Source organism: Coturnix japonica, chromosome 1 (assembly GCF_001577835.2).
Source record: "Coturnix japonica isolate 7356 chromosome 1, Coturnix japonica 2.1, whole genome shotgun sequence".
Taxonomy (NCBI): Eukaryota; Metazoa; Chordata; class Aves; order Galliformes; family Phasianidae; genus Coturnix; species Coturnix japonica.
In genome coordinates, this window is record NC_029516.1 from 76,113,549 (window position 1) to 76,139,768 (window position 26,220).

General features: G+C 41.9%; 2 protein-coding genes across 3 annotated transcripts in view; both read left to right on the plus strand.

Annotated features, from left to right (window-relative positions):
• ADGRG7 (adhesion G protein-coupled receptor G7) overlaps window positions 1-7,493 on the plus strand; it is a 32,184-nt gene extending 24,691 nt beyond the window's left edge. The window contains exons 12-16 of the mRNA XM_015876982.2: window positions 143-504; window positions 1,506-1,587; window positions 2,168-2,329; window positions 3,131-3,287; window positions 5,771-7,493. Of these exons, the coding sequence (XP_015732468.1) occupies window positions 143-504; window positions 1,506-1,587; window positions 2,168-2,329; window positions 3,131-3,287; window positions 5,771-5,995 (988 nt within the window). The 3' untranslated portion in view covers window positions 5,996-7,493. The remainder of the gene's footprint in view (window positions 1-142; window positions 505-1,505; window positions 1,588-2,167; window positions 2,330-3,130; window positions 3,288-5,770) is intronic.
• Window positions 7,494-8,722: 1,229 nt separating this feature from the next.
• TFG (trafficking from ER to golgi regulator) lies at window positions 8,723-24,960 on the plus strand. 2 transcript variants are annotated; one of them, XM_015877030.2, is made up of 9 exons: window positions 8,723-8,913; window positions 10,815-10,923; window positions 14,011-14,219; window positions 15,077-15,160; window positions 16,295-16,441; window positions 17,722-17,889; window positions 19,982-20,125; window positions 22,051-22,140; window positions 24,194-24,960. In XM_015877030.2, the coding sequence occupies exons 3-9, from the start codon at window positions 14,036-14,038 to the stop codon at window positions 24,562-24,564; spliced, it is 1,188 nt and encodes a 395-aa protein (XP_015732516.1). In that variant the 5' UTR covers window positions 8,723-8,913; window positions 10,815-10,923; window positions 14,011-14,035; the 3' UTR covers window positions 24,565-24,960. The 2 variants fall into 2 exon arrangements, with proteins under 2 accessions (XP_015732516.1, XP_015732511.1); XM_015877025.2 differs by having other exon boundaries at window positions 8,723-8,864.
• The last annotated feature ends 1,260 nt before the right edge of the window (window positions 24,961-26,220 follow it).

Sequence of the window (26,220 nt, forward strand, 5' to 3'; positions counted from 1 at the left end):
CCATCAAGGTCAATGTTTTTAAGATTTTTTCTCTGCACACTCTACCTTGCTTTTGATATCAACTCGAATGAATAAGTGTTTTATAATCTCTTTTATTTTGCTTTCCCTTTTTTTTCCCCCCTAAATATATTCCTACAAATAGGAAAACACGAAAGTCATCTATAACGTGGATGTTAGTGAGTCTCTGTTTTTCCATGCTAATTTTTAACATCATCTTCATCTCTGGAATTGAAAACCAAAATGCCAGGAAAGCCAGTAGTGATACCAGTGGAAATAACCAGCAATTCAATACTTACACCACCACTAATACCATACTCACATCTGATGTGGTAGATCCTCCTGCAGATGCCTGGTGCATGGTTGTGGCTGTTCTGCTGCACTACTTTTTGTTGGCAACATTTATGTGGACAGCACTCAATTCTGCACAGCTGTACTTACTGCTGCTTAGGACCATGAAACCCTTTCCTGGACACTTCGTTCTAATCATGTCAGCAATCGGATGGGGTAAGATTTAAAGCTGTATGTATTTCCAACTCTTAACAAAATATCAGTACATAGTACAGTCAGAGAGAGGTATAAAATAGCAGATCAGTAGTGAGGAACTGTAATCTATCTCTCTCTCTGCTTTAGGCAATAAATAATAAATAATCCCCTGTTACAGTTTACTCAACTGGTATAAGCTAAGCTTGTTTTCACTTTCTCGACACAGCACTGAAACCAAGAGCTCATTCACCAGCACAGCAACACACATCTATTGCATGTAGGACAAATCTTTACACAAACTGAGGCATTCAACAATCACTTTCTGTCAACTACAGGATTTTATTTTTTTCAGATACAGTGATTGCATATATAGACTCAAAGTCTATATATATATATCTATATATATATTGAGCTCTCTCTGAGATGTGTCATGACCTCCACCAGAGCCTTGCATGCATCCAAAAGCATGGGCTGACTTACATAATTTGTTATATATAATGCATTATTATTATTATGTAATAAGAATATTAATATTACGAGATTATATTAATTACTATTAATAATTAATAATAATATTAAGTAATATTATGTAATAATATAATGTTATGTAATGATATTAATTAGAGTGCATTCTTAAAACAGTAACACTGCAGCAACACTGCAGGCTGAAAGGAAACTATATGATAGAGGACTGAAGAACGCAGTTAAATGCTCGGTAGGTGAAGTAAAAATCCCAGCCTCCTTCAAGACACCATTCTGATACAGTAGACAAGACTACCTGCCCTTTCCATGTTGTGTATTCAGCATGTGTGGTATGTTGTTTCTAATGGCATCTACCAAGCAACTTAGATTTCTGACTCACTGCTTCTCAGACTTTGAGAGCACAGCCAATAGTTGGCAGTCTGGAAGATCTACAGTAGGGCTGAAGGAGGAAATAAGCAAGAGGATATTTACATAGAATGGAGATAAGTCATTTCTGTGTAACTGAACAATAACAAGCCAATGTCTCTCTTATTAATTAGGGGTCCCTGCTGTAGTAGTTGCAATAACACTCGGAGCTACTTACAGAGAAGGGAAAGCTTTAAACTACCGACAGGAAGAATTGTAAGTTTGTGTATCATTTCAATACTTGCTATCATATACCTCACGTGATGGCTTATTATTAATACCATTCCAGGTTTAGTTTTAGTATATTATTTTGTATATTTAAGTGTCTGTATTAAAAAAGGAACAACAACAACTTTCTTCACTCAAACTTAACTTTCACTTTATTATCAACAAAAAAAAAGGAGGTAAATATGATTGCAGGGGAACCTCACCCTCCTGAAGCTGCTTCTGCTTTTGTTTCAACCTTTATCTGTAAAGGTTTTCCTTTTGCTCTTCAGATTTATTCCAATATTTACTCTAAACTTGTATATGGCAGACAGATACCTATTCGGTTAGCTATATGCCCCTTTGTAATATTTACCTCTGCATTTTATTTGATAAATTAATGGCATTCGCCAAAGAAATACAATTGAAAGCTCTGTTGTTGAGGAATGATTGCCTTTCAGAGACAGGCTAGGGCTAGAAAGCCCTAGGAGGTCCTTCAGGATGACAAATAGCAAATTGTTAGGTTTTGTTTCGCCATATTGAACAACATGCCTAACAAATCTTTCGAATTTATCTCTTTTTATATTAAAAGTTGCTGGCTTGCAGCCCTGGATCACAATCAGAATTTCAGCATGAAAAAGCCCATGTTCTGGTCCTTCCTTTTGCCAGTAGCATTCATACTCCTCTTTAACATCATCATCTTTGTCGAGATCATTGTTTCCGTGATATGGAAGGAGAACAAAAACCTGACAAGGTGAGGTGGCATAGAATTGCTGAGATCTTTCAGAATGTATATTCCTCAAATCTCTTGTTAAGAGCTCCGACTTCCTTGTTAGAAACTCAGATTTTTGAGAAAATCTTTTGTTGTAAAGTAATGCACACTTAAAGCAGTCAGAGAATAATTTCCACTGCTGTAAGGGGTCAGGATTTTCTCATTTACAGAAATGAGCACATTGCAGGCTTCCCCCACTAACAACCATCACTCTGGTTTTGGTTGCCATGTTACAACTTGGCTTCAATGAAAGTTTTGCTTTACTGTTTACTAATGCCAAAGAACTAATCTATTCAACAAAGCTTTGCACTTCAATCCTTTTACATACAATTTTAATAGTTAGAGCAGACTGAAATACTGTATCTCTGACTCCTTCTGTGCTTAAGAAAAACTGGATATCCAGATTTCAATAGCAGCTAATTCTTGTACTGACCACTGTGAACATTAGGATTGAAGTTATTCCAAAAAGCTTATCATAGCAAACATGCTGATTTCCAGTGTTTCATGTTGCCTTGGTAAACATCACATTTCAATCAAAGAAATATACAACCACACTAGATATTCCAGAGACGAAGTATTCGTACATGCTTGGGCAGATTTCTTTTTTTCAATTCATTTCCCAGGTGATACCCCAAACAAATGCAGTAAGATATATGTTCTCAGTTCATCTGTGTAACAGATATTTGCAATATAGCCCTTAGTAAGTAAAAAAAAAAAAAGTTTAAACTCAAAAAGAGATTAAATGACAGAGAAGGATTTTTGTGTGTGTTTGTTTTTTTCTAGGAATAAAAAGGATTCACTCATGAAAAAGATGACTGCCACTATCTCCATAGTTGTAGTGCTTGGAATCACTTGGACGATTGGCTATCTCATGCTAATAAGTCATGAGGAAACAAATCTTTTTTTCAGCTACGTGTTCTGCATTTTTAATGCCACACAGGTAAAGTATCTAGCAATTCTGAGACCAACAATTTAGACAATGGAAAAAAACGCATATATGCCTGATCCATTTGTTGAATGAACGGTGGTAGAGTGGAAGACCTGAATGCAGATACAGAATTTTTTCAGACAGGGATGCTGTCCTTCTGGTCACAGAATCACTCACAGAATCACAGAATTGTAGGGGTTGGAATGGACCTCCAGAGATCATCGAGTCCAACTCTCCTGCCAAAGCAGGTTCCCTACACCAGGTCACACAGGTAGGTGTCCAGGCGGGTCTTGAATATCTCCAGAGAAGGAGACTCCAGAACCCCCCTGGGCAGCCTGTTCCAGTGCTCCATCACCCTCACCATAAAGAAATTCTTGCACATATTCGTGTGGAACTTCCTGTGCTCCGGTTTCTGGCCGTTTCCCCTTGTCCTGTCTCCACACACTGCTGAAAAAAGTCTGGCCTTGCCACTTTGCCCCCACACCTCAGATATTTATAGACCTGGATCAGGTCCCCTTTCAGTCTTCTTTTCCCAAGGCTAAACAGACCCAGTTCACTCAGCCTTTCTTCATAGGGGAGATGCTCCAGGCCCTTAACCATCTTCGTGGCCCTCCACTGGACTCTTTCCAAGAGATCCCTGTCTTTTTTGTACTGGGAAGCCCAGAACAGGGCATGGTACTCCAGATGAGGCCTTACCAGGGCAGAGTAGATGGGGAGGATCACCTCCCTCGACCTGCTGGACATGCTCTTTTTAATACACTCCAGTATGCCATTGGCTTTTTTGGCTACAAGGGCACACTGCTGGCTCATGGCCAACCTGTTGTCCACCAGGACCCTCAGGTTCCTCTCAGCAGAGCTCCTCTCCAGCAGGTCTTCCTCCAGCCTGTACTGGTGCATGCAATTATTCCTCCCTAGGTGCAAGACTCTACACTTGCTTTTGTTAAACCTCATCTGGTTTCTTACTGCCCAGCTCTCCAGCCTGTCCAGGTCTCGCTGAATGGCAGCACAGCCTTCAGGTGTGTCAGCCAATCCTCCCAAGTTTGTATCATCATCAGACTTGCTGAGGGTGGCCACTATCCCCTTGTCAAGGTCACTGATGAAGATGTTGAACAAGACCGGACCCAGCACCGACCCCTGGGGAACACCGCTAGTTACAGGTCTCCAACCGAACTCTGAACCGCCAATGATGACCCTCTGTGCTCTGCCAGTCAGCCAGTTCTCAACACACCTCACTGTCCACTCATCTGTCCCATACTTCCTCAGCTTTGTTATAAGAATGTCATGAGAGACAGTATCAAATGCCCTGCTGAATTCAAGGTAGACTACATCCGCTGCTCTCCCCCCATCCACCCAGCCAGTGACAATGTCATAGAAGGCTACCAGGTTGGTCAAGCATGACCTCCCCTTGGTGAACCCATGCTGACTACTCCTGATAACCTCCTTTTCTTCCAATTGTCTGGAGATGGCATCCAGCTCAAGCTGTTTCATCACCTTTCCAGGGGCAGAGGTGAGGCTGACTGGCCTGTAATTACCCAGATCTTGCTTCCTGCCCTTTTTGAAGACCAAAGTGACATTGTCTATCTTCCAGTCTTCAGGCACCTCCCCCATTCTCCAAGACCTCTCAAAGATGATAGAGAGGGGTTCAGCAATCACCTCTGCCAGCTCCCTCAGCACTCGTGGATGCACCCCACTAGGTCCCATGGATACATGAACAGTGGGGTTGTCTAGGTGCTCACAGGCCACCTTATCCCTGACTAAAGGGAAGTCTTCTATTCCCCAGACCCTCTCACTAGCCTCCAGGGTCTGGGATTCCTGAGGGAGAGCTTTGCCACTGAAGACAGAAAAAAAAACAAAAACAAACAAACAAAAAAACACAACTGCTTTTCTCCAAAGCAATATGATATTCAGAGTGAATATCAGGAAAAAAAACTTCCTTGTCAGGTGAGTTGGAAATCGATGACCCTTGAGGTCCCTTCAAATCCAAACCATTCTATGACTCTATGATTAAATGATTCTGTGATTTAAAACTAAAATAATGAACAGAGACAGAATACAAATCTGTTTCAAAGAATTAGGGTTTTTTCCTTTTTTATTTTTTTTTCTTCTTATTTTTTTTTTCTTTTCTTCCTTTCCCTTCAGGATTCTCTCAATTAACGTTTTAAATGAGAACTCAGAACTTTTTCAGTCCTGCTTTACCTCCATATATGTCAGCTGAAAATAATGATAGGGTACACCAGTTATGTTTATTGCTTAAGAGTCAAGCAAGTCTTACATTCGTCCTATTCATTAGAAGACATATTAACTAATTCACTACAGTGTGCAAATGAGGTAACTATAGCTGCAATTTCATGTATTTCAAAGTGTTAAAGTCATTGTTAGTGGTTGCTGAAAACTATCTTATAGTTTTCTTTTTTTCAGGTCAAATAATACTAACTAATCTCTTCTACTTTTATCAATGAAACATTAATGCTGTGCTTTTGGTTTTTTTTCCATAGGGACTTCAGATTTGTATTCTGTACACTTTCAGATCCCCAATCTTCAAGAAAAAAGCTTCTGAAGTGTTTTCTGTTTTGAGGGTACCAGGGATACAATTTTATCTGCCCTCAGAAATTTACCATGTTTCAAAATCACAGCCTTCAAAGCATTCCCAGGGAATTTTCAGATTATCTGAGACTTCTACGGAAAATATTTCCTTGTCCACTCTCCCTCACGGCTGTTAGAAACCTGTAAATATATTAAATATAATCCTGAATGTTTTTTTCATGGTTTGCTTTATGTAGACCTCACTGGTATCTTGAATGATGGACATACTGTTCCAACTGCAGGTAGCCTGGAATAGATTTTAAGACAAGAACAGCAGGAGTAAAAAGTAGAACTGCATGTGTGTGATTGTGCAGAGGTAACACAATGGTACATCTTGATACCACTTGCACTGCAGGCAACGGAGAAAGGTCTTTGAAAGGAGGCTATTATAGATTTGTGTTACAGTACAGACATATGAAGTTGCTCTGTTCATGCCTTTTTCATCACTCAGGCCAGTTTAACACATTTACCTAGACTGTGTAATGTAGCTCTTCTCTCCCTTTTGCAAGAACAATTTTAATTTAATAAGAAACCAGAAGGTAAATCAAATGTACAGTTTTTGCTGGTTCTGAGTCCAAACTATATGTACTACCTCCATAAAATGTTGGGTTTTGACTGTCTTATAAATAGATAACCTAGGTACTATTCACATCACCCCAGCATTCACCTTTAGGATGTCTATTCCCTTTTGGAAGTACACAGGTGCTGCCAGATACCAGCTGGGGTACTTTAACCAGCATTTGGCCACATTTTGGCCTTTGGCTGCACCTTTCTTTCTATTTCTCCATCCTTTGGTGTTATGGAGAGCTTGGCAGAGGAACAAGCAGCTCTTTGCCCTTTGTGACCTTGAGCAAAGTTCTAAGGCCCACTGTAGAGGGCTGTTGTCTACCAAATGGGAGTAAATATTCTGACACATCTCATTCTCTGTGTGAAGAAAAAAAAGCCTGAGAAACGTGGACAGGCAATTTGAAAAAACATTATCTTTTTTTTCAAATGCATTTGTATGCCTTGCTGTCTCTGGTTTACAAAACAAATACTATCACCATGCTGAGTTTTTCATAACCTGCTTTAAGAAGCGTGGCCAGCCTCCCCCATTAATAAGCCTCCAAAAGAGCCGGCTATCAGACACAAGGCTGAAGTTCATCACTATTGCTCCAGAAAGGCAAAGGTCAGTAAAACTTATCTAGGAAAGGTAATCGATACTTTTATGGCTTTTTTTTTTTTTTTTTTTTTTTGACAGGTTATGTATGTTTCAGGTTGCATAATAAATATGTGTAAATCCAATTTGTAACACCTGTCTTTGCTGACTCCTTTAGCTTTAGCAATTATTATGTGGTTTAGGAAGGACGATCATGCTGTCAAAAACAGCTATGATATTGTGAGGGTGGCTCCTTCAAAGAATAATAGCACTTTCTTGTTCTCCAAATCCCATTTAATTTTGAATACAGATCTTTTTAAAAGCTTAATAAATACATTATTCCCATATTATACCAAAAACGCAAAAACAAAAAACCCAAACATGCACACACAAAAACTACAACCAAAGTATATATAATACTGGATTGCAAAATGTTGACTTTTAACTAATCACATCAAACACACTGTTTTGAATGCTTTTAGATACTAGCAAAACACTTTAGAGCAAGTACCAAGGATGTCAGAACTAAAAGAAAAAACTTCCAGCATAAAAAATATTGAAAATTATAATTTTTATGTTTTTTTTTCTATTTTTTTTCTTTTTTCCCCTTTTCCAAGTGATCTTAATTATAGAATTGAAGCAAAGCAAAATTTAGCCTTTTCCGGTTATATGCTTAATTCTTGTAGGCTCAATAGTTCAACTCTTATCTATACACGTGGAATATACTAATCTTAATAATGTAGTGAACTTTGGCATTCTTTGTGATATGTGTGCTTTAAGTTCAGGAAGTTTCTCCTTGTTAACACAGGGAAAAAGCTCCTTTGATAAAGAAATATTATGGAGGAAGATTGATTTGGACAAGGGAGAATGGTTTTAAACTGAGACAGGGGAGGTTTAGGTTTGATATTAGGAGGAAGTTTTTCAAGCAGAGGGTGGTGACGCACTGGAACAGGTTGCCCAAGGAGGCTGTGGATGCTCCATCCCTGGAGGCATTCGAGGTCAGGCTGGATGTGGCTCTGGGCAGCCTGGTCTGGTGGTTGGTGACCCTGCACATAGCAGGGGGTTGGAACTACATGACCATTGTGGTCCTTTTCAACCCAGGCCATTCTATGATTCTATGATTCTATGATTCTTTCTATGATTCTATGATTCTATGAATTGTCTATTCAAAGGTATGAAAAATGACAGCTTGTACTTGTAATGGACACAAAGGTCCTGTCTTCCAGACCTCTTCCCTATGTTACTAAAACTGAAGAGATGATACATATTTCTTTACATTGAAAATGGACTAATTATTTCTAATTATGTTCTCATACTTATCTACCAGACTTCTTGTATGATGGACCCATTAACTTCAGATTCATTTTCCCATGGAATCCTGCCAGCTAGATCCCTCAGCAGCCTCAAATTTGTTCTCCCCACATCCAAGGTTGAAGTTTCGCTGGCAGTTTTCCTTCTGTCAGCAAAGACTTGTAAAGAATGGCCTGGGCTGAAAAGGATTACAATGCTCATGTAGTTCCAACCCTCTGCTACGTTCAGGGTCACCAACCAGCAGCCCAGGCTGCCCAGAGCCACATCCAGCCTGGCCTTGAATGCCTGCAGGGATGGGGCATCCACAGCCTCCTTGGGCAGCCTGTTCCAGTGCGTCACCACTCCCTGTGTGAAACAGACGAGCCACCGCCTCCTCCCCCCTCCCCGCGTGGCGGCGGTCCGGTGTCCGCAGTGCGCATGCGGCCGCAGCGCGCAGGCCCGGCAGCGGCAGCGTTCCGGCCGCCCCTTCTCTCTTGTGCCACGTACGGGTGGCGGTGGTTGTGTCCAGGCTCGGAAAGCGCCTGGGCCTCCGCCGGCAGGACCACGCGGGAGCCAGAGTAAGACAACGGGCCCACCCTCGCCTCGGGGTCAGGCGCTGCGGGGCGGGTGAGGGCGGCGGCTGGGGCGTTGGGCCGGGGGGCTCCGGGGCTGGGAGACCCCTCGCGTTCAACCGGCCTCGCCTCAGGGAGGCTCCGGGCCGCGTTGAACCGCGTTGGCTGGCGGGCCTTGGTCAGCGGGCCCCGCTCCGTGCACCGGGCCTGCCTCGCCGTGATCCATCCAGCTGTGTCACGTTGTGGGGAGGGGAAGCCGGAATGCTGTGCGATTTTGTGCTTTGAAACCTTGCGGGTTGTTTTATGCGACGGCTGCGAGCAGGTGTAGCGTTGGGAGTCTCTTCTAACCCAAGCCAAGCGGAGGATGCTTGGGCAAAAAAAATAACAAACAGAAAAGAAGAAAAAAAAATAGTGCGTTCCAGTGTTTTTCTGTTATCTTTTCTTACTCTTTGCTAGACGTGCAGTGTATTAATGTGAGTGATGTTGGTGAGTAAGACAATGTAATTATGTAAGTATGTTACAGCAGCAAGCTAGTTTCCTTGCACAAAGATACAAGTGATGCGTTCCAAAGGCTACAGCTGCTCAGGTGTGTCCCCTGAAATGTGGCAGCACAATGACTGATGAGGTGCTGTTTTTAGTTGTTGTTTCAAAGCAAACTGCACTGTAATGCTAAAGAAGCCAAACCAGTGTCCAGCTGTGATGTTTAAACCATGTGAGGTGCAAGTTAAATGAACTCTTTTAATCCACTTGTAGATGCATTTTCTGTACTCGTTCAGCACGTTAAATTGTACTCGGAGCTGTAGTAAGATCAGCAAGAGTAGCCCCATCTCTGTGTGTCACTCATTTCACAAGGTGTGTGTGAGGAGTCAGAAAAGCAGTGTTGTCATGTCATGGTTCACCTGTGTAGTGTGTCAACACAGCCTTACCCTCGCCCTGTTAGCAGTGAGCTCAGCCCTTGGAAGAGGTGGGTGTTTCATGCTAGGGAAGAAAGAGGGAGGGGAGCAGTCACAGAATCACAGAATGACCCGGGTTGGAAGGGACCTCAAGGATCATGTAGTTCCAACCCCCCTGCCTGGCAGGGCCACCAAACATACACATTTACTAGATCAGGTTGCCCAGGGCCCCATCCAACCTGGTCTTGAACACCTCCAAGGACGGGGCACCCACAACCTCCCTGGGCAGCCTGTTCCAGGACCTAACCACTCTCCTAGTGAAGAACTTCCCCCTAACATCCAACCTAAATCTTCCCTCTTTCAACTTTAAACCATTTCCCCTTGTCCTGCTAATTGTGATTCTGTGTGGATGATGAGCATGTGTAACAAGCAGGTGGACTGCATAAATGTCAGGCAGATCACTGCTCTCTTTTCAGTAGGAAAAACAGACTTCTAAGCTGAAGTGGGGTCAGATGGTATTTTTAAACATTGTGTGTTTCTGACTGTAGTGTAAAATTGCCTGGTTCAGTGTTTCTGCTTGTGGGAATGTTCTGTTACTCCTGGTAATGTGTCCTGGTGCTATCTGGAGGATGCACTGCTTAATTCTACTCCAGAAATGGATTTCTAGGTTTTTATAGTGCAGAATCAGTCTAAGTTTAACTTAGATTTAATTAATTAATACAGCTTCACCTGGGGTTTTAAGTTGGAGGCCATGTGCGTGAGCGTTTTAAGACTGCTGGGGTAGATCACTGTCCTCCTGCAAAGGAACATATTGCTCCTACATGCATTTAAAAAACTTAGAAAAATGAACACCATTCTTTCCTCAATTATGAAATCAAAACTCTTGTTCAGGATCTGATTTAGCTGAACCTCAAACTGCACTGCACTCAGAAGTGTAAACGTGATTATTACATACGATAAAATAATGGCTTTTTGTAACTAGGTACATTTGTTTAAATGTTTTAGAGTGTTTAAAGAAGTTTGACAGTAAATAAAGCTTTTTAATTTCTTTTTTCTGATGCAGCTTCCTGTTTTCTGCCACTGTTAGTGCATGGCGGCTTATCCTGACACTGTTCTGAAGTGAGGACAACAAGGAAACTTGACCAATAACCAACATCAATAAGACAGACAAGGTAACATAGTGCTAAATGTTTAGTGAAAACATTGAAAGAAGACCCATGTATGGATGCCGTTTAATTTTTTATGCTAATGTTGTTCTAAAAAGCCTCCTGCAGAGAAACCTTTTAAAACCAACTTCTGCTGAATCAAAGTAGAACTGAAACAGTTGATGTTCCTGTAGTCAAGACTTGTGAAATGCATATAGTACATTAACCGGCATTAACACTGTTATGAGCTTCACCATTTCATCAGTGCCTCTGCAGCTACCTTGATGTGTGAATAACAGGTCCTTTTTCTCTGCAGTTAGACTGAATTTCTCTTTATCCACCTACCTCTTGTTCTTTTAAGAGAATGAGTTTTGCTCGGTGGGTGTTTGTCTTTGCTGTAGTTTAACCCTGTCAGGCAGCTCAGCACCTCACAGCTGCTAAGTTACACTCTGAAGATGGGAGTGGGGAGAGAATCAGAAAGGAAAAATCCCGTGGACTCGTGGTTTGAGATGAAGACATTCTGCTAGGTAAAGCAAAAGCCATACACACAACCAAAGCAAAGCAAGAAATGTATTTTCTACTTCCTGCTTCATTAGCAGGCAGGTGTTCAGCCACCTCAAGGAAAGCAGGGCTCATCACATGTAACAATTGGGAATACAAATGCCATCATTTCAGATGTCTCCCCTCAGCTTTATTCCTTTCTCTCAGCTTTTTTTTGCTGAGCACAACATCCCTTTTGGCCAGGTTGGGTTGACTGTCCAAAGCAAACTCCTAAAACACTGGTTTGCTTTCAGTGGTGTTCTCATCCTAAATCCAAAACAGTATATCTGCTACTATGAAGAAAATTAACTATTCCATCTGAAACAAGGACAGTATTTTCCCTTTATTCTGTACCAACTATGCTGTGCTCTGGTCACATACTTGGCAACGTGTCCCAGTTAATCACTACCGCCTTTCCTGTATTTTAATATATACACACATATTGTTCCCTTAGTCTGTGAGCCATCCATGTGTACCCTGTGTTCCTTTTGTCCATGACTTTAGTCTCCATCTGACATAACAGTCTTTCAGGGCAGGAGAGTGTATGGTGGTGGATGCTGGAGCCAGTTATCACTGTGCTTATCCAGCTCTATCACTGGAGCCAGTTATGACTGTGCTTATCCAGCTCTATCACCACTGCACTTTACTCAGTTCTATCAAAATTTATTAATCTTGGTGACGCTTGCCATGTTCAGGATTATGTGGCAAGTAACATCGTGCATTTTGAATTATTATCTGTTCTCACCCAACACCCTCAAGATTCTCCTTGAGGTATACACCAAACATCCCCATCCTTCTATATTACCCACTAAGTGCACTCAGAGTCTTGATCAAAAGCAGTCCTATGAATGGGCTTGCCCTTGAGGCAGGAGTAACTGTAGCTATCTGGCCAGTGTGGTTTTCATGTGCACTAGAAGGACTTCATCTCCTTATCCAGTATGTGAGAGTTTTAACTGAGAAGGGTAAGCTTGATTGGCCAGATCCCTTTTGCTAAATGTGTGCTTTGGTGTTTGAGTATGCCAGCACCCATTGTTCTTGGTGCAGTTTTTAATAGTCCATTATATCATTTGATTTTCATGGAGGCTGGTGCAAGGTAGGGGGTGTGATACATACCCATTCAGTGCCATGCTCTTTGGTTCAGGTGTCTGTGAGGTGGTTTTGGAGATGAGTCCTGCTGTCTTAGTTCTTTCTGGAGTGCCATGTTGCCACAAAACTTGCTTTTTGAGGCCCAGGATAGTGTTTTGGGCAGTGGCATGGGGCACAGGATATGTTTCCAGCCATCCAGTGGTTGCTTCCACCATTGTAAGCACATGACACTTGTTGTGGCTACTTCAATCCTAGCAGCCTGCTGATTGGTTTTCTTCACGACTCTTAGGTACGTGGGCACCTGTGTGATATTTTTACAACCATGTTCTCTACCTGAGCAGCAATATCTTTCCACATTGCAGCAGCCCAGATGGGTTTGCCTCTGTGCTGCCAGTTGTTCTGCTTCCATTGCTGTAACCATCCCCACAGGTTATTTGCCACCATCCATGAGTCAGTATGAAGGTAGAATACAGACCACTTTTGTCACTCAGTGATAGCTAAAGCTAGCTAGATGATCTTCACTTCTATATATTAATTCAACAACTTCTTCAGCAATTTCTGTGACCTATTGCACAGGACTCCACACAGCTGCCTTCCACATTTGATGCTTTCCCACACTAAGACATCACTGAGCAGAATATATTGCTTCTTGTGAGGCTTATCATCTTGTTTGTGTTATTTTGTCTATAGAACTTCCTTTACTGCACATAATGGGTTTCAGTAGTTTGAAGGCATATGTTCCCAGATGCAGTAAAGAAAGATAAGGAGTACACCAGATGTCAGAAGCAAAAGCAACCATTAAGAAGTGCTGGACTCTGAAATACAGTTAGCCCTATGAAAAGCACGGGAGCCTGTCACTTAGCAGCTAAATAGCTGTAATATCTAGAAATTTAGTCTAATACACTCATCACACTCATCTGTTGTGGAACCCTTTGTTACCCAGGCTGGGTCTCAAGAAGACTCATGAGAGGCAGCTAAGTACCACATAGCCACTTGCTTATCCTCCCCAAGTGGGTAGGGGGAGAGAATCAGAAAGGTGAAAGTGTGAAACCTCATAAGTTGTGAGCAAAGCAAACAACGAATTAATTTCTTACCTCCCGTCAGCAGGCAGGTCAGCGTTCAAATAACCTAATGGCTAAGCTTACCTAATTGTAGGAGAGCTGGGCTTGTCCCATGTAAAGGTTTCTTGGGAAGACAAATTCCTTCCCTCCAAACATACCCCTTTCCTGAGTACAGTGCCATGTAGTGTGGGACATACATCCCTTTGGCCATGTTGGATCAGCTGGCCTGCCTGCTTAGAAAGTGTATGATCTTCTTCACTGTTTGGGCAACTGGTGCACTGTAGGATGTGTTTGAGAAAACTTTTAGGTGGTACTAGAGGTTTTCTTATTTAGAGTATGGAAAGCATCTGAACTGCTGTCAGTCACATTTAAGCTGTTAGCAATTCAGTTCTTTAAGGTATGTTTTTAATATTTTTCTTGTTAACAGGCCTGGAGGTGACAAGGAATCCACCATGAATGGGCAGCTGGACTTAAGTGGGAAGCTGATTATAAAAGCTCAGCTTGGTGAAGACATTAGGAGAATTCCTATCCATAATGAGGATATCACCTATGATGAGTTAGTGTTAATGATGCAAAGAGTTTTTAGAGGGAAACTTCTGAGCAACGATGAAGTCACAATAAAATATAAAGATGAAGGTAAGGTGTAATTAAACTGCAACAGCAGTAATTAATACTGTTGCTCTGATACCATTTATTCAGAAATTACACAGAACAGAAACTGTACAACTCACTTTTACAAAGCTGTCCAAAATAACTTGGCAAATGTGGATGATTTCTCTTTAAAGGATTTTATTCAATCAGTAGAATCTGTCTTTTGTGGTTATGCTGTCTGACCATAGTATTTCTGCCAGTATTTCTGGAATATCAGCGATCTGAAAGTTGATTCTTTTGCTGATGCTGATCTCAGCTACAAAACACTATGTTTTGACATAGTCACCACTAAAAGCTATACGTTTTAATGAGCAACGTTTAAGGGAAAAGTTAGTAGAATGGGGTACAGTTTGGTTGCTGTGTGAGGTCAATGGTATTCTTCCCTTTGTTTCAGCTAGGCTAAGGTCGTTGTTTAAGTCTGCTTCAGTCATGAAATGGATTGGAATGTGTGTGTGTGTATATACATGTATACATATATATGTATGTATATACACACACACACACACACACACAGATGTTTCTACCCAACTTACTGCAGATGCCTTTTGAATCAACAGAAAGTGTTTCTTATTGGTTGTAGCTCAGGGAAACACAGAGCTAAGTCTTGCTTAGTAACCACAGAGCAAAACCTTTGTTTTTTGCTTCTGTGTCTTCAGTTTTCCCCCCGTACACATAATGGGATGTGGTGAGTGATAATGTTAATTGGTAACCTCTCTTCTGGTAGCTTTGGAATCAAATAGGGAATGTCAGTATTTAGAAATAAAGTAACACTTCTGCCCTCATATGGAGTTTGGTAGTGAATAGGCCTCGCTTTAATGTAACTTTTGAAATATTCTTTTCAGATGGAGATCTTATAACAATTTTTGATAGCTCAGATCTTTCCTTTGCAATTCAGTGCAGCAGGATACTCAAGCTGACGTTGTTTGGTAAGTGTATAAGATGTTTCATACCTTTTTAAAATAACGTTTATTAAAATTCAGGCAGAGTATTTTTAAACTGAGACAGGGGAGGTTCAGGTTAGATATTAGGAGGAAATTTTTCACACAGAGGGTGGTGATGCACTGGAACAGGTTGCCCAAGGAGGCTGTGGATGCCCCATCTCTGGAGGCATTTGAGGCCAGGCTGGATGTGGCTCTGGGCAGCCTGGGCTGGTGGTTGGTGACCCTCCATATAGATGGGGGGCTGGAACTATGTGACCATTGTGGTCCTTTTCAACCCAGGCCATTCTGTAATTCTATGATTTTTGGTTTATATCACATTGGAAGAATGAAAGTAGTAGATTACAAACAGTAGAATAATATGTGACATCTGTTTTTTCTCTCTTGCGCTTTCACATGATATCTGAATTTGAAGAAACAGAAACTGTCTCAGTTTTTATAAGGTGGCTTACATTAACTGCCATACAAAAATAGGGTCAGTTGTTACACTGCAATATTATTTTCCATGTTATTTTCCACTCTAGCCTCAGTGTAGGGGGGTTTTCTTCACAGGCATGTGAGAAAATTTAATTTAATGATAAACTTGCATTGTCACTTGGACACTATTAAAAATAACATCAAATGCTTCTAGTATAAGAGATTTTAATGTTTATCCTTCTGCTTTAGATAAAATAATTCTTTATTTTCAGGTTGCTCTTGGTAATTTTGCATAGTTCCACAGAACAACAGGCAGATTTTAACCAGGAGTCTCACCTTTTTCTTGAGGTGTAAGAGCTGCATATGCTGCCTTAGTTCTAAAGGCACAGTCTAATGGGACAGATTTTCACAACCAAATATGGTGTTTGTATTGTTCAGGGTATGGTCATGGAAATTGAGTTAACAGTGCAGAAACTTGCAGCAAGATTTACTCTGCAGTTCTGGTTCTTAGTAGTGTCAGGCTAAAATGAGATGATGTAAAGGAACAGTAAACTCTAGAGTGAGTTTACTCACTGTGTGTCACTCCAGTCATCACAAAGTAGGATGCTTCTGGAGTTGGAAACACTGGGTTGATTTTCTTTCAGTTTTAAACTGAATATCAGCACATTATTACAATCATAAATGTATGTAATTATTGTTTTGCAGTTAACGGACAGCCGAGACCCCTAGAATCCAATCAGGTGAAATACCTGCGTCGAGAGCTGATAGAACTTCGCAATAAAGTTAATCGCTTACTGGACTGCTTAGAGCCACCTGCTGAACCAGGGGTGTCCACCAACCTGCCTGAAAGTGGTAGGCAGCCTGGCAAAGACTTTGGGGTTTGGTTTGCATGGTTGTGTGCTGTTTAACAGAGTGAAAGATGAGGTCTTGAGTACTGGTTGTGATCATTCTTGATCGTTGCTCAGTTTGTAATGCTTCAGTTATTTCAGAGGTAGAATCTGCGTCAGGTTATTTGAAGTAAAGCAGTAAGTTAACTTAGAAATAACACCTCCAAGTATGACTTTTGTTGTCACGTATGTAAACGCTGTAACTAATGCTTGTGAGTTGGGACAGCTTTTTGACAGGGCTTTCAGCTAAATTAATAGTATGTTATTGCTGAAGAGAGAAGGTCTTGCTCCCAGCTGAGCATTCCCACTGCTTACTTTGGGCTAGCTCTGGTGCTTATCTTGTCTTGTTGCTAAGCAGGTTTGAGTCACTAGAACAGTAAAAGGCTAATTCAGCAAAAATTATATTCACTTCTTTTGCCAGGTTAGGAAATTGAATCCAGACATTTTGAGCTCAGACCAGCATCAGAGCTGTCTCAGGGTAAGCAGAACAAGGGTGCAGAATAGGGGTGGGAAAGGATTATGGGGGAGGGGGTGAAGTGGGGGAGGAACTCATTCTCCCAGTTTTGAGACAGTGATCTCCTAGCACAGAAGAATAATGAAATACAGTGTTCCAAGTAAAGAGGTGAACTAGCAGCTCCAGCCTTTCTTCTAAGAAATATTGCTATTGTTGCTTTAACAGGAAAACCTTCAAAAATCCAGTCTCTGTTCTACAATATAAGCAGTGGCTAGTTTTGGTGGAATAATGGGAATTTGGGCTGTAAGCTGTTTGGAAGGAAGTTAGCAATGATGGTCATAGAGTACAAACGGCTGCTTTAAACTCTACCTGCACTTGTTTGTTTCTCAGTGAAAATGGAGCCCCATGGAAGACAAGGGGCTTCAGATAGAACCAGTTCTGCAGGGAGATGAGCTTCATCCATCAGCATGGGGAGGGGAGGTGGGGATGGAACAGAACAAGAACTCCAGTTTAGGAAACAATATAATAAATTGGAAGCTGTCCTATAAGTGTTCTTAATTTAGAATTCTCAGTTGGGAAATCATGCCAAAACAACTTGTTGAACCTTTGAACTGAAGAGCTCTGATGCTGCAGTGTCAGTGTATCCTTAACTATGCAATGAGACCTCAGCTTTGCACTTCATCACATTTTCAGATACTGCATTGATTAATCACATTGTTCTAAAATAAGCATTTCAGCAGGTTGTTTTTTTGAGATTTTGAGAATTAAAACCAAGGCATTTTGTTTTGTAGATGCTGTGGATGGTAGGGAAGAAAAGCCTGCTGCTGCTGACTCTAATGTTAAGCCATCCACTCAAGTTATAGCAGCAAGCATGTCTGCGTTCGATCCACTAAAGAACCAGGATGAGATCAGCAAGAATGTCATGTCAGCATTTGGCTTGACAGATGATCAGGTGTCAGGTAAGCATATGTCTTACAAAAAAGAAAGCAAAACCTGTTAATAAATGATTACCTAAAGCTTGATTTGCAACAGAGCATTTGTTTTTTAGATGTATTAAGCGGCATTTTGTATTGACTATTCCTTTTCAGAACTCTAAAATATGCGACACATCAAGGTATTGTAAATGGACTTGTTAAGTTCTGTGTACAAAGTGCCAAAATGTTGCTGTTGGTTGTAGCTTGATGTTTTAGCTTGGAGTCAAAATAGTTCGTTATTTTTGTTTCAACTAATTAAAGCTAGTACTAAAATAATTAAGTTACTGTACATTAGTTATAACTGACAGTTATGGAAGGACAGGACGCCCTGTTTGGCCTTAAGGATTATCTTGCAGTTCAGCTTAGGTTCTCAGCTTGTGTTCTGCTCCTTGGGTCAGTCAGAACATTTGTATAACCCCATATTTTCTGTTCTGCATATCAAAAATAAACAGTGACAACGTTTTTTAATCTCAGTAGAAAGGAGTTGCCTACTTGTCAGAATGATAATTGTTCTTGCAGAACTGCATGGGTATTAGTACTAGTATGACAAGTAGGAGAATGCGAAACGTTTAAATGCAGTTTACACTAAACTGAATACTGTCAGCTTTAGACAAGATAGCTGAATGGGCAATGTGATGCAGAATATAGAGAAATGACTTTACACTGGGTTTTCTTGAATCTGACAAAATTTAATATAACATTGTTCCCTGAAAACCTGCTATTAACAGGATTTGCCATGTTCACTTTAGACCAATGTGGTCTTCATATGATTTCACATGGTCTTGATCAATCTCTTCCTGCATGTAGTGTTTTGGGTATGTCACAGCATGGCTATTTCACACACTTGGTACTTGAAAACTTGCAGTGAACTACTTCTCAGTGATCAGCTGTTACCTTAGGCTGTGAAGTACAACTGGTTGAAAATTTGAGCTAATTTTTACAGGAATGGTTTGCTCTTTGGGTACAAAGCTTCACTGTCAGTTAATGCTTTCATCATAGCATCAGTGATACTATCTCCATAATTCCTTTGATAGAGTGAACTGACTTGACTATGCTTTGAATGCACAAAGGACTTCATAAACGACCATTTAAGCAGGATATGAGATATCACATTCCTATATGTGTAACTGCAGGATTATAGCTTTAAAGCCAAAATCAGAAGTGGGCAGCTTTGATTCACTTTCCCCCTATTAAGGGTAATGTGAAAATGCAATTATATGCTTGTTGCTTGTGTAAATACAATTATCTTACAGTAGAGAATTTGCAGAAAGTCCAGTAATCCTGCTTAACTCTATGCATGTGTTTGAAAGTAGTTTATCATACGTTGTACTCATAAACCTAAGAGCTGGAAAGGTTTGGGTTTAAGTTCCATTGTTTCTAACAAAGTGTTTTGACTTTAACTGTAGCATGCCATACCTCTTCACATGCCTATTGCACACCTTCTCATTAACTTAAATAAAAACTGAATTCTCTGTCTCCCATGCTTTCTTTGGGTGCTGCTCAGTAGCTGGGATACTTTCACAATTCTCAAACAATTGCTTTCAGACTGACATGTGCCATACCCTGTGTTGGTCTGCTAATCTAAGACATCCCTTAGAGGTTTTCTGTTCACATGCAGTGTGTCTGTTGGCAAAACACTTCACTGCCTGTGCTCGTATGAGCCACAGTAAAACATGACAGTATTTGAATAAATTCCTGCAGTTTTGCACCTTTGTTCTGGGTGCAGAAGAACAAGGAGGTGTGTTAGGTGTATGTTCTCTCCAAATGCAGCAGTGCACTTTTGGAGCATGTGTGCAGGGTGAGTGCCTGAAGCTGCAGAAACAGTGTTGTTATGAAAGGCTTTATCCACAGAGCAGAAGGACATGAAATTTGAGTGAATTTGACCTGAGACAGGTGGGAAATTTCCCCCCCTCCCCCTCATAGATTTTTAAGATAGACTTGAGATGTGCAAATACATACTTCCGAAGGCAAACCTACAGAAAACTGGAAGAAGTATTAAAAACTCTGCATGGGAGTGGACTTGTTATTTAAACTCCCTCTTCATTTTGTTCAGCGCATTTTGTTCTCTCTCCTTTAGGCCCACCGAGTGCCCCCGCAGAAGAACGATCAGGAACACCAGACAGCATCGCTTCTTCCTCTTCTGCAGCCCACCCCCCTGGTGTGCAGCCCCAGCAGGCACCGTACCCGGGAGCACAGCCGCAGACAGGTCAGCAAGTAGAAGGTGAGAAACTGTTCTGTGCTGTTGGGCATGAGTGCTGCTGCCTGAATCTGTGTGCTCTGTACCTTTGGCTTGTAAGTAGCAGGCCCAAAGCCAATACACAGCTCTAAATTCATCTGTCCCACCAGGCAGAATGTTTTTTTCCCATGTGTCATTCAACATGCGATCGGCAGGTGGAGCAGTAGCTCCATTTAAAAGGGTAGCGATGTAACTTGGGGAGTTTCAGTGTTTTGTTGTGTTTTCCAAAAGCACTGAGCCTTCAGACCCGCATAGTTCTAGACACAGCTGTGGTATGACTCGCTCTGCTGATTGTACCTCCATACCAAGTATGTTATTAAGACGTTCCTGTATTTTGATGCAGAAAACTGTTAAAACTCTCTGCTACTTTCTTTACTGATCTAACAGACAGGCATAAGAGACATTGGTGACAGTGACCACAGTGTCCAAAGTCAATTGAAATCCCTTCCTGGTGGTTAGCAGTAGTGCTGTGACTGAGCAGAGTATTTAAGCAACCTGCAGTTAGATCTGTGCATGAAAGCTGTTGGTTGAAGTGGAGCATTATGAAAATGCTTGTTTTTGCTGCTTTCAGTCTTTTTTGCTTATTTCTCTTATACTATTAAAGGGATATAAATGGGAAAGAAGACTCATCTTTCTGGCTTAAAGCTATAATAACGATTCAGTGTCTGATTTATCTAAAAAGATCTTCTTAAAACCCAGGATTGTTAAAAAATGGCATTAGGTATGATATTATTATTGGTTATTAGTTATTTTTCTTTGTGAATGCAAGGTCATTAGACCTCTTTGCAGATACTTCTGAATGGCTTGACTGCCCCCGATCAAAAGTTTCAGGCATTCACCAGTTAGAATTTAATCAGCACAACAAAGTGCCTGTGTGCTTTGCATTCCATTCAGCCCTTCTGCTCAGCACTCTTTTTTTGTGTCATAAGAGTTACATACCAAATAAAGTTTTGAAAGGTTAGTGGGAATGTCAAACACCTTTGCTATGAGCTGTAATTAACACCAGAGTTAAAAGGAAAGGGAGCGTCCTGCTGAAGCAGCACGTACGGGGACGTGGGAGGACTTGGAGTAGAGCTCGCTTTACTGTCTTAGCGCAATTCAGATGATACGATTTGTAGTTCTATTTATACAGCCTGTTGATCTTTGCAGAATGACTGATCGTACAGTAACACTTTATAGTAGTGAAGTCTCCAAGTCTGCTCCAGTTCAGCTAAGCTTCGGTTTGGCAGATAGATAGTTTTGTTCTTTGTGTGTGTTATTCAAACGAGAAACAGCAGAAGCAGAAATCCTAAGCAGGGCCCATCGGTTAAGTCAAAACAAATATTCTGCCTCTGCTTGCCAAGAAAATGAACAAAGTAAATTCAGGAAAAATCAGCACTGAATTTGAACACCCAACCTTAAGAATGTACAGTTTTATTTCAGTTTTAGGGGCTGTACCCCTGGGTCTCTTTAAGAAAACCTGGCTTACAGCAAGTCAGATGTTAAGAGATGGAGGACTTGCTGAGAAAGTGTGGTCAGAATAAATAATGTACCACCGCTACAGTACTTTGTACAGAAATAGTCTTAAAAGCTATTATAAACAGACGATCTGAGGACATATTTAACTTCTGAAGTACTTTGATTTACAGTAAGTTCTGGAGAAGTTAGCAAGCCATGTAAAGATTTCTGCTCTGTTACACACCAGTGTAGTGCTAGGTAAGGTATATGGCTCTTGGCATCCACTGGAATAGTGGGCCCTCCGTCAGATTAGGACTGTGTGATCTGTCTTCAGAATGGCATGGTTCAGAGACTAAAATCTTGTAACTTGTACGTGTTATTTCTGCAACTCAAACCACTAGGATGTTGTGCGTCTGATCTTTTTGATATAGGTCAGGTATTGTCTCCCAGCCAACTGATTTCTCTGTCCCCAGGCCAGATGTACCAGCAGTACCAGCAGCCAGGTTACCCTGCCCAGCAGCCACAGGCACAGCCCCAGCAGCAGTATGGCGTGCAGTACCCAGGTAAGCGGCTCCTGCAAACTGTGGTGTAGCTAGGGGATGTCTCCATTGGTGCCCAGCCCTCTGAGCTGTGGATCCTGAATGCGTGGGGCAGCTCAGGGTGCTGAGCATCTCAAACACCTGCGCTTCTGAGGGAAATGGGCACAATTCAAAAATGACCAGTTAGCAGATGCTTTCAGTGTTTGTTGCTACTAAAGTTGGACTTCTGGTATCTCGTTTCTACCCATCTGTCAGAAGAATGCACTGGTAAAAAAAAAAACAGTAGGTAAAATAAAGCATGAGCAGTCTTCAGGGTTGAGGTCTGCATCACGGCATTCTAGCAAAGTTACTGGTGCTTCAACTAAAGGAGCTACTGCTTTTCACAGGAGACCATGTTAGTGCATTAGTGGTGTGTCTGCAAATACGAAACTCTGGGTTTTGTGTGTCTCCAAAATAAACTCGAGTTCAGAATTTCCAGTTATTTACTTCAGCAGAAGCAGGCTATGTTACAGTACAAGGATGGATGTATATCTCCAATTGCTTATTGTTTTTAGAGGAAGATAGAAAGCATTTGTCATGTTGCAGTTTAGATCGTTTAAAACAAACAAAGACGTCCATACTGGTAAGTGCCTCAGAAAACAGCCTGTACCACTGCTTTCTTTCCCCCCACAATGTATACAGTGGAAGTGCATCAGATTTGATATAGATGAGAATAGTTGTGTGGCTTGGGTAAGAATTGCAGAACACTTGGAACATAGAGGGTTTGTGCCTTATCCCTTGTTCCTGTGCTCTGTATAGGTAGATATCTGTGACAGACTGCCACCAGTCCAGTTCCTTCTGCTGAAGTTAGGCTTAAAGAAGTAGAACGGTCTGTCTGTCTTTCTGTGTAGATTTAAGGAACTAATGCAGGAAAAAAAGGAGTTTCCATCTATGTACTAATCATTTTCCACCATGGCCTTAAACTGTTTTTTTTACTGCGGAAGTTCCTGCAGTATCTGTAGCGCAACATGAGTTCTGCATCCCCAATTCTTAGAATGTCTCCAAGAAGACACTGTTATCACCAGAAATGATCTGGAGCTCCTTGTGTTTCCCCAAACCCATTTCCTGAGTAATCAGATCTGTCACAAGCAGTCTCACTGTGAGGGCCTTTTGACAGCTGCCATTGAAGAGCTTTACTTGGAAGTAGTTATTCATCTGCTTGTTGCTGTTGTGCCCACGAGGATTACCTCCAGAACCCCTATCCCCCAGAGTGTGATCCATCCCCACTCTGCCCAGTAGCTCTGCTAGACAAGAAGATTTCCTCATGGTAGTGAACATGCAGCCTACTAAGGTTTGTCTCATAAATTTTGATCCCAGTTTTAAGGTGAGTTCAAAATATACTTCAGTGCATTCTTCGATCCTTACTCTCTATTCAGGGCTGTGCACTTTTAATAACTTGTGTGTCTGGTGTTTAATGCTGACAGGATTCCAGTCAATGGAGAGGTTTCATTGCAAGTAGCTGCAGGTGTGTTTCGTGCTGGATAAAAGTAGCTATTTATTTCTTCATAAAGGGAATTAACGCTATTTTAAAGTATTCAACAAGAAAAAATCCTTTTGGAAGCTGGTTTTATGTAGAACCACCAAGTTGGGGCGTGTTTCAATGGGAGTTTTGTACTCAAGTATGCTGCTCTGCACAATTTCTGTTGAACTTACTTAACTCTGCTTTTAAAGAACTGAAAATATCTACGATTTAACTCGCACAATGACTTAAGAGTACTGAGCACTAACAGTGTTTCCATGACAGTTTGATCTTGATTTTTTTGGGGGGAAAAGGCTACTTTTTTGCCTTGTTTGTGGAGGAAGATTTTTTTTTTCTTACTTTTAATGTGTTGTGATGGTAAAATGCTGTTTGTCTGTCTTAAATTTCTTCTTGGCTGTGGGAATACCAGGCTGCGTGCTTACATGTGACAGCAGGAAAACTCGCAGTTCCTTATGTTTGCTTGTCTGTGCTTACCGCTCTACTTCTGCTGTCACCGCTGTCACTCTGTGTGCGACTTGGTGCCATGCCATGCCTTACCCCACATCTCTTCTCCCACAGCCGGCTACAGCCCACAGCAGGCCGCCTCGCAGCCGGCGCAGCAGTTCCCAGCCTACAGCCAGCAACCGGCCCCAGCAGCCGCTTTCCCAGGGCAGGGCCAGGCCCAGCAGCTGCCAGCGCAGCAGCCACAGCAGTACCCGGCGGGCAGCTTCCCCCCGCAGCCCTACACCACGCAGGCCTCGCAGCCAGCCCCCTACAGCGGCCCACCCGGTGCCCAGGCAGCACCCGGCACATTCCAGCCACGGCCTGGCTTCACCCCACCACCCGGCAGCACCATGACGCCACCACCCAGTGGGCCCAACCCGTATGCCCGCACTCGGCCACCTTTTGGGCCCCAGGGCTACGCGCAGCCCGGGCCTGGATACCGGTAAGGGTTGAGTGCCCGGTGCTGGCTGCTGCAGCCTGACAGCCATCCCTACCAAGATCCGGAGCTGTCCCGAGGCAGAAGAGTCACCGTAAGTGTTCATTAGTTCTGTGGGGGGAGGGAAGGAGCGACTGAGCTGTTCATGCTTTGAATTGTATCCGCTTCCTAGTTTAATTTGGGGCTGGGGTGGTTTGGGATCACTACCTATGTGTCTGTCAAGTGATCGATTGACATCCTAGCTTGCCTCGTTTGAAGGATATTAAAATGCTAGCTGGAAGTTTAGCCCACTAATAACATACATGATTTACTAAATTAGATTAATTTGGAAGTAAAAACTAGATATGATGTATTATAAATTGTAATGCTCACATGGAAAGCTAATAAAAAAGCCCTGAATCCATTATGTGCCTGGTCTTTAATTTAAAGTGTAGGTAGTATGGAACAAGAAAACTACATAAGCAAAAAGCTATGTGTTTAAATGGAGAACTGTTCCCAAGACATAGAATCACAACCTCATTTGAGTTGGAAGGGACATTTCAAGGTCATCTGGTCCAACTCCCATGCAATGAACAGGGATACCTACAGCTGGGTCAGGTTGTGCGGAACCCTGTTCAGCTTTGTTTTGAAATCTCCAGGGACAGGACGTCCACTGCAGCTCTAGGCAACCTATGCCAGAGCCTCACTATCCTTATTGTTAAAAAAAAAAAGTCTTCCTTATATCCATTCCAAATCTTCCTTCCTTTAATTTGAAACCATTTCCTCTTGTTCTATTACAGCAGACTATGATAAAGAATGTCTCCTTTCTTACAAGCCCCTCTTTTAGATAATGAAAGGCTGCTCATAAGGTTTCAAGTGTGCAGAAGGGTTAGGGCCCCCACTAGCACCTCATCCCTCTAACTCGGCTGTGCTTCCCCACTCCTTGTTATCTCTCCCTACCCTTTCAAACTCAGTGTAAAGCTCTTGGAGCCACCAAACAGCAACAGGTGGTTTTGCACTGTCTGCTGTTGTTAATTGTCAGGTTACTTCTCCTAAATATAGCTATAGCTAATATGTAGCATCTTTGAATTAAACGCTTGAACAAGGGGAGGGGGAGAATGGGTTCATTACTTAAAAGATGAAGCCAAATCTGTATTTTAATAAAGAACTGTTAAGGAGGAGCAACATAACACAGGTCCTTTGCCACCCTGAAAAATCTGGGAGCGTGATCCCAGTGACTCAATGCTGAGCCAAGAAAAAGCAGATTGAGATCTGTAAAAGCATTCAATAAACCATATAAACAGCAAAGGGCAATACATGCTCTTTCAGTTAATATTTTCCGTCTTATGGATTCTAGGAATACATAAAACTGAGAGGAGGGAATTAAGTCATGAAACGGAGCAGCACGCTGCTTGAACTCTCATCAGCATAGAGCAGGAATTAAAGCAGGAGCTGAAAAAATCCCTACTTTCCACATCCCTAAGTGTCACTGCTCTCCTAATCAGGCACCCATACATCAAGCAGGAAGCTGTGGAATGTCACTGCTGCTGCTTGCTCCTCAGCCCTAAAACATCAGCTGGTTACACAACTACTCGAAAGGGGCCTCCTTCCAGAGGACCCCCTTGTGCTGCAGCCCTTGGCACAGGAACTGGCACTTGTTGGCATGTAAAACGATAGGAGAAAACGC

Bases quoted from the DNA above. Each gene is read 5' to 3' on its own strand.
- TFG (XM_015877030.2), top strand. From the start codon at position 14,036: ATGAATGGGCAGCTGGACTTAAGTGGGAAGCTGATTATAAAAGCTCAG. The intron at 17,890-19,981 runs GTAAGCATATGT...TCTCTCCTTTAG, and splicing joins GACAGATGATCAGGTGTCAG to GCCCACCGAGTGCCCCCGCA. The intron at 22,141-24,193 runs GTAAGCGGCTCC...CTTCTCCCACAG, and splicing joins GTATGGCGTGCAGTACCCAG to CCGGCTACAGCCCACAGCAG.